The sequence below is a fragment of the Xenopus laevis genome, chromosome 1S (genome assembly GCF_017654675.1).
Source record: "Xenopus laevis strain J_2021 chromosome 1S, Xenopus_laevis_v10.1, whole genome shotgun sequence".
In the NCBI taxonomy this organism is placed as follows: domain Eukaryota; kingdom Metazoa; phylum Chordata; class Amphibia; order Anura; family Pipidae; genus Xenopus; species Xenopus laevis.
The window spans coordinates 1,048,090-1,056,161 of record NC_054372.1 but is presented as its reverse complement, the minus strand read 5'-3'; the positions used below and the strand labels follow the sequence as shown (position 1 = coordinate 1,056,161).

The window sequence follows — 8,072 nt, the reverse complement described above, 5'->3', positions numbered from 1 at the left end:
GACCCTCAGCGGATTTCCATTTCGATGCTATCGATATCCGAGCAGCCATCAAAATGTGATTAGCCAACTTTTGGCCCTGATTTTAATATATTTTAGGTACGTTGGAGGTGCCGTCCTCCTAAACTCTGCAGCCCCGGGATCTACACGTACTACAAAAATAGAGGCATGGGGGTAGATTTATCAAAGAGTAAAGTTATAGATATCTACAGTCTGCAGAGTGAAATACCGTCTCTCTCCATTCATTTCTATGGGATTTTTAAAGGTGTATTTATCAAAGGATGATAGGGAAAGTTTACCATTTGATAAATACGCCATTAAAAATGCCATAGAAATAAATGGAGAGAGGCAGTATTTCATTCTGCAGACTGTGGAGATCTCTTATGTACCCCCAGGTCTGTGTGTGTATCTTTAAGTAAGTTGGCATTTTCACCCCATCTCCCCATATTTCCACAATCAGTCTTATACTGATGCTAGAGAAATGGGATTATTTTTTCCCTTGGTTTAAATTCTCTGTGAAAATTCACCAGTTCATTTTCCCCATAATATTGTAGTGGTGAACAATTTCTAGAGAATTTGCACCATAAAGAAATTCCGTATGTGGGATATTAACATGCAGGAGGTGCTTTATGATGCAGGTCACCAGCCTGAACATGAAGGTTTTTCTTGGCCAAATATCACTGTCTTGGTTAATTGGTGAATATTCCCTGGACAAAACAATACACAGATTTTTAATTTGAGAGATGAGACTGAGTGCCAGATGCAATTCACTTGCAGCTTCTTATTCATGTTATTATATTTGTTTAAATTATATAATGAAATCCTTGTGATTTCCACAATGCACAAAAATCTTAAGAGGGAGTTATTCTACAGAAACACAACACCCTCGGAATTCCCGGCAAAAATCTCTGTATAAAATGTGGTTTACGACCTACACTTGGGCATAATTAATAATGTGATGTGTGATATCCTTGCATTCCCTGGAGCTGCTGAGGGGACTGTGAGCACAGCAAGATACATGGGATCAGTAGGCATGAACATTTAAACATAAGGAACCGTTCTTAGCAAAATAAAACATAAACACTTTGTTTTGTGTGGAGAAAGGCCACAGCCAAGTTTATTAAACAGCATCTGTAATTACTCCATTAACATTTACTGCTTAAATTAACAGTAATAACCAAGCCCAGCTCCGTACAATTGCAGAGCTTGCCATTCAGTGTATATATGAGCCCCGCCATGGTATCGGCCAGGAGCCAATTAACATTTTAAACATCCGCCATTAATGAATCCATTTATTATGAACCATATAATTGGCTGTGACATTTTTTTTTTTTTTTTTTTTTTTTTTTTATAAATTTATATAACATGAGGGTGGGTGGGTGGGGAAATTCTTCTGAAGCTATCCCCAGGCTGCGCTGACACGAGTGCTGCGAGGAGGGCTCTATATATAACTTATTTTCGCGGGCTTTCAGCCAGCAGGGGGCCCTCCAATCACATACCTGCTGGCCCAGCTGTGAATTTAAAGCTATAGGATGCCCTGTAATTAAACTTTTATAACTAAACTTATATAATGATATGAATGTATCTGGGATCTGAGCCCATCTACCTCATGTCATGCCACCATCCCATGCCCACAAGAGGCTAATTTGGCCCCCAATGGGACATGGGATCAGTAGGCATGAACATTTAAACATAAGGAACCGTTCTTAGCAAAATAAAACATAAACACTTTGTTTTGTGTGGAGAAAGGCCACAGCCAAGTTTATTAAACAGCATCTGTAATTACTCCATTAACATTCACTGCTTAAATTAACAGTAATAACCAAGCCCAGCTCCGTACAATTGCAGAGCTTGCCATTCAGTGTATATATGAGCCCCGCCATGGTATCGGCCAGGAGCCAATTAACATTTTAAACATCCGCCACGCCAAGACCAGTTAAAACCTTAACTTGGGCTTGGCCCCCCTCCACAAAACAAGGCTTTTTCCACTGCATTTTGCAGTCCAACATTGAAAATATCCAATCCTATTTCTGACAAGTGGACCTTGTCCTCTCTAAACAATCCTTCAAAACCATTCTCTAACTCATGGTGTCTGTATACAGTTATGTTCAACTTGCCTGCAAACTTGGCAATTGAATGGTTAATTTTACGTCTGCATTTCTCAAGTGGTTTTAATAGTTGGGATTGCCAGCACAGCCGAGGGACAATTTCAGACCAAATCAAATAAACATCAGGCATAAATAAAGAAATTTGGCACAAATCTTGTTTTATGGACTTAATCAATTGGATTGTTTTTATAAACCCTATATCATTTCCACCTAAATGTATCACAATCACCTTAGGGTATCCCCATGTTTTTAACATCACTGTTAGAGTTTGGAAGAGCTTCTCCCATCTCATGCCCCTAATACCATTCCATATTACTTTGTACTTTTTATCTGAAAGGTATAAATTTGCTGCACCCTTCCGGATCTGTGCTCTCAGCTCTGCCCAGTGTACATAAGAATGTCCTAAAATCCAAATTCTCTGAATGTCGCCTGTAAAACAATTGTAAATGTCAATGACAAAACCTCATAACAGAGAAATTAGACCATTGTAGGTCTCACGTATAACTTGTAGCGATTTGATTTCCACCGTCCTATCTTCTTTATTGATTGTTCACTTAGGCCCCAAAGGGCTGCCTGCGTTGCTGCCCCGATCCGAAAGGAGTGTGAGCGGTATTTCTTATCTGCTAAACCAAGGGTTTCAAAACAAAAACTGAGAATTCTGGTGAATTGGAATTTCGATAAAAATTGCAAATTTTTATGTATGAACAATGGGCCTTCAACTGTCGGCCGTCTTTCAATGAAATTCTTGTAATTGGTAACTGGGCACATTAAGGGGTTAACAAACTGACCTAACCAAATTAAACAACCTCTTGCTTCTTGGTCCGTTTTGGAAGAACGTATGTTAATACGCAATCTTCCATTTATTAACTGGATGTCATTTTGAAAAATACCTCCAGGCCTAAATTTGGATGGGGAAACCACCTCGCTAAGCCTTAGTGCAGCAAAATATGACAAAGAAAAAACCAATCTGAATAAAGACGTCTTGTATTCATTTCTACAAACTTGCGGCAGCACCAACATCAGTTTGTTCAGCACTGTTACAGTAATAGGTTGTCTATCATCTTCTCTGGCATTATGACGGGCTAACCCTTTAATTATTTGTTGCACCATCGGGTTCTTTGTTACATTAGCTGGTAACAGTAATTTAGCCCAAAAGGAAACTCCTGCTAATTTCTTCTTGATAGAAGCTATGGACTGCCCATTCTGGCTACATTCCAAAATGAAAATAATTAAGAGATCCTCTTCACTTAAATTAAACTTATTTTGGCACTTAAATTGTTGCCATTCCGACCAAGATGATTTATAATCCACCCAAGTTTTACAAGCCACAGAGCCTTGTAAAATGGCTATCACATTGGATATATCAGGTTCCAAAGGTGAGTCGGATAAGGGGTCCCAACCGCGCTCGCTTGTTCCTCTAGTTGCCAAAAAATATCGAACTGCATACGAGATAGAGAATCAGCAGTTCGGTTAACTAGACCTGGAATATGTTTAGCCTTTATCATTATATTGTGTTTAAGGGCTCTGAGAACTAACTGGCGTAATAGGTTTAATACTGGTGGTAATGAAGATGTTAAATTATTTATTACATGTACCACTCCAAGGTTGTCACAGTGAATAATTATTTTCTTATTTGCCAAATTTGGGCCCCAAATATCAATTGCTGCTAGGACAGGAAAAAATTCCAACAGGACTATATTTTTAGTTAATCCTGAAGAAATCCAATCTTCTGGCCATGTTCCCACGCACCACTGGTTTTGGAAGAATATTCCAAAACCAGTTGATGCTGCGGCATCAGTATACAACTGCAGGGCCTCATTGTCTATGAATTCCTCTTGCCAACATGTTTTTCCGTTATATTGTTCTAAAAATTGTTGCCAAATTCGCAAATCATCTTTCACTTCAGATGTGATGCGAATATGCCAGTTATGCTTAGTCACTCCAGCAGTCAATGAGGACAAACGCTTTAAAAACACTCTACCTATTGGCATTATTCTGGTGGCAAAGTTTAAATGACCAATAAGGCTCTGCAGCTGTTTCAGCTTCATTTTTGTGGCTGATAAGGCATTAGCAAGCAATATTCTCAATTTTACTATTTTATCAGATGGCAACCTACTCTCCATATTAACTGAATCCAATTCAATACCCAAAAAGGTTATAACTGTTCCTGGGCCGACAGTCTTTTCTGGGGCCAAAGGGACCCCAAATTCCTGTGCTATCCACATAAAAGTATGTAGAAGTCTTTTACAAGTGTCTGTCCCCTGGGGTCCCATAAATAAAAAATCGTCCAGATAATGGATGACGAACTGGGACCCAGATTCTGTTTTTAAGGTCCACTCCAAAAAAGTTGCAAAAGACTCAAAATAAAAACATGAAAGGGAGCACCCCATGGGCAGACACCTGTCAAAGAAGAACTTGCCATCAAAGTGGAATCCTAATAAATGAAAACAGTCTGGGTGTATAGGAAGAAGACGAAAGGCAGATTGTATGTCGCATTTTGCCATCAATGTGCCTTTACCGCAGATGCGTAATAATTTAATGGCTTCTTCCACTGAGGAATATGATACCGTGCAAAGCTCAATATCGATGCCCTCATTCACCGAGTTCCCTGATGGAAAAGACAAGTGGTGTATTATCCTAAAAGTACCCGGCTCCTTTTTGGGTACTACACCTAATGGTGAAACTTTGAAATTTTCAAAAGGAAACTCGCTGAACGGACCCATGATTCTCCCCAGAGACAACTCCTTAGAGAGCTTGTCTCTGACAACCTGAGGGTGATTGTAAACAGATTGTAAATTATCGGTTACTGATACTGATGGCTGAATTCTAAATGTTGGAATCCAAAATCCAAACTGAAAACCGAACTTAATTAGATCCGCCTTCACTTTGTTTGGATACTTGCTTAGCCAAGGCAACATTTTTGCTAAATTCACCGGCGATGTTGCCTTTGGCCATCTGTTCTTTTGTATTGGTTTTGCTGTTGGCAGAGAATTTTCATACGCAGCGAAAGGCTGGGTGATTGCCTGCGCAGTGAGAACACTCGTGTTTGTACCTACATGAGTTTTGAAATTTGCATATGGTCTCGTTGAATGCCCAACATGTGTTGGGTTTTGGTGGTACTTGACGGGATGTGGATGGAAATGCCGGCTTTGGTGCCAACATTCCCATCCAAAGGTCCACATCCTTTTGTCCCCATGACAACCCTGGGTGTACCGCTAACTTCTGACGAAAACGATCATCATAGATGAACCATGAAATACCGCCATATGTGCGGTAAGCTTCCAAAATGATGTCAAGGTATTTAAATAAATGAGGGGATAGTTGAGGTTTACTAGAACATAGAACATTGGCAAATATGCAAAACGCTTGTAGCCAATTGCTAAATGTTCTTGGGACTGGGCGTCTATGGATTTCTTCGCTATCTCCTTTCTTATCAGATTTGAGGAACTCCTTGTAGGCTGGTAACAATGAGAGAATATCTATATAATCACCCTTTACTATCTTGTCCTTCACTGAGGTGGACAAATGTAAACCTAATGGGGTTGGCTGACATGTCACTATATCCCTTAAACTGGTTTCTGCCACTCCAGGGGGCAACCCTCCTTCTTACCTATTGACTCTTTCCTGCATATTATCAAATACATCTGATAAACATGTTAAAGCATTTTTCAGAGCATTCATTTCAGTAGCATAATTACCTGCTTGCTGAATGGAGGGTCCTGGTTGTTCCCTGCTCACACTGCCTGTGTCACTCGGTGCCTGCTGGAAAGAGAATAGGGGAGGGGAAGACATAACAGGCAGCGTTTTATTAAACATTCCACTGGACTCAGTGGGCTGGAAAAACTCCCCCTGCACAGCCTGACTAGTGCTAGCCATAGGCGGGGACATCGCTGGCCAGGCATTCCTGCTGTTAACAGTCTTTATTGCAGCCTTCTTTGTCTTTGCTGCATATCTCTGTGTGGAACACTTCAGAGCCAGCTTTCTCTTCACAGTGGGTCTGCCTAACGGACTGGGGGCGTCTTCTGAATCAGGAGTAGCCGCCTCCTCCACGTCCTCATTGGTGTGCAACGCAATGCCTGTCTGCTGCATCATTCGGCTCAGTTCTTCCGGCCGTGCTGTCTGTATCCAGCTCATTATGCGCTCCCTATCAGTCGGAGCAAGTCCCACAGCCTGTCTATTGCTGCTCCCTGGTGCTGACATCTTCCCAGCGACGAGCAGGTCAGAGGTGAAATTCTTCTGAAGCTATCCCCAGGCTGCGCTGACACGAGTGCTGCGAGGAGGGCTCTATATATAACTTATTTTCGCGGGCTTTCAGCCAGCAGGGGGCCCTCCAATCACATACCTGCTGGCCCAGCTGTGAATTTAAAGCTATAGGATGCCCTGTAATTAAACTTTTATAACTAAACTTATATAATGATATGAATGTATCTGGGATCTGAGCCCATCTACCTCATGTCATGCCACCATCCCATGCCCACAAGAGGCTAATTTGGCCCCCAATGGGACAGGAGACATACAGAATAAACAAATAATGTCCTCCGCACTGCCTTTTCAATCTTTTTTTAGGAATGCATCGATCCTCGCTTGGGTAAACCGCTATCCCAACCAGTGACAAATTTTCAAAAATGAGGAGAGCACTTCTCAATAGCAAAATTGCTGTGGTTGTATTTATTTAAAGGCTACTACACGACATGTTTCGGGTTATTACATACCCTTTCTCAAGTGTCTTGAGAAAGGGTATGTAATAACCCGAAACATGTCGTGTAGTAGCCTTTAAATAAATACAACCACAGCGATTTTGCTATTGAGAAGTGCTCTCCTCATTTTTGAAAATTTGATACAGGAGACATACACCCAACTCTAACTCCGAGTAAGAGTGAGACACAGTTGAGCCATACTTTGTAGAGTGAGACATATTAGAAAAGTGAGATTCCATGTTTGCATCTTGATATAAAACACTTGGTATAAAATTAGGGATGTGCTGAATTGAACCTTGGACCCTATACAAGAGTACATTTGTGAGCACTTTGGGGTATATTTATCAAAGAGTGAAGTTAATAGTGAAGTTCCGCCACTTCCCATTCATTTCTATGGGGTTTTTAAAGGCGTATTTATCAAAGGGTGAACTTTCACTTTCACTCATTGATAAATATGCCTTTCAAAATCCCATAGACATGAATGGAGAGCTGCGGAATTTCACTCTAGTGGTGGAACTTCACTCTTTGATAAATGTACCCCTTTGTGTGCAAATCAGCATTTTCAGACCAATTTCTAGGGGTCGCCAAGGATTCAGATTCGGTTTGATAATTTGTCAAAATCGATTTGCCAGGGTTCGATTATTCACTCCCTCTATAGTATCAATTGCTTTAGTGATTTTTGCATTTGTTTTTTTTTTTTCTCCCAGACCTAGTGTCCAGAAATATCAATATCTTGTGGAATTTATATACCTTCTTAAGGTAATTAATGATGACCAACTTAACTTAAACAATGTAACCCTGGGATACCATATACTTGATTCTTGTGGATACCCACTCTGGGCTTTGAGGAGTGTATTACAGATATTATCTGGTACCCGGGAACCAGTGCCAAATTACTCCTGTGTGGGAAAGAGAAAAATTGCTGGATTTATTGGGGATTTAAACTCGGACCCAACTATATCTATGGCACATATTCTTGGTACACTTGGTTATTCTCAGGTGAGAACATTTCAGTAAGATTTAGAACTTAATACTGATATTTGTCAGCCACCTGTTTAGGAAAAATGTATAGTAAAAATGGTGACAATTTTGCTGAAATTTCAGGTTGTGGTTGTTAATTAACAGGACCTTTTTTATGATGTTTTAATTAAAATAAATTTTTGGGGAAACCATTTTATTATAATATCTCCACCTCAAACTGTTTAAATACATTATGGGGCCGATTCACTAAGCTCGAGTGAAGGATTCGAATGAAAAAAACTTCGAATTT

At 40.3% G+C, this 8,072-nt stretch overlaps 1 protein-coding gene across 1 annotated transcript; it reads right to left on the bottom strand.

Annotated features, from left to right (window-relative positions):
* Positions 1 to 1,730: 1,730 nt before the first annotated feature.
* Positions 1,731 to 6,625, bottom strand: LOC121399255. Its single transcript, XM_041579315.1, has 2 exons — positions 5,804 to 6,625; positions 1,731 to 2,534 (listed from the first exon to the last, which is right to left on the bottom strand). The coding sequence occupies exons 1-2, from the start codon at positions 6,303 to 6,305 to the stop codon at positions 1,942 to 1,944; spliced, it is 1,095 nt and encodes a 364-aa protein (XP_041435249.1). The 5' UTR covers positions 6,306 to 6,625; the 3' UTR covers positions 1,731 to 1,941.
* Positions 6,626 to 8,072: the final 1,447 nt, after the last annotated feature.

Bases quoted from the DNA above. Each gene is read 5' to 3' on its own strand.
- LOC121399255 (XM_041579315.1), bottom strand. From the start codon at position 6,305: ATGTCAGCACCAGGGAGCAGCAATAGACAGGCTGTGGGACTTGCTCCG. The intron at 2,535-5,803 runs GTAATTATGCTA...ATTGTTTTACAG, and splicing joins ACCCTCCATTCAGCAAGCAG to GCGACATTCAGAGAATTTGG.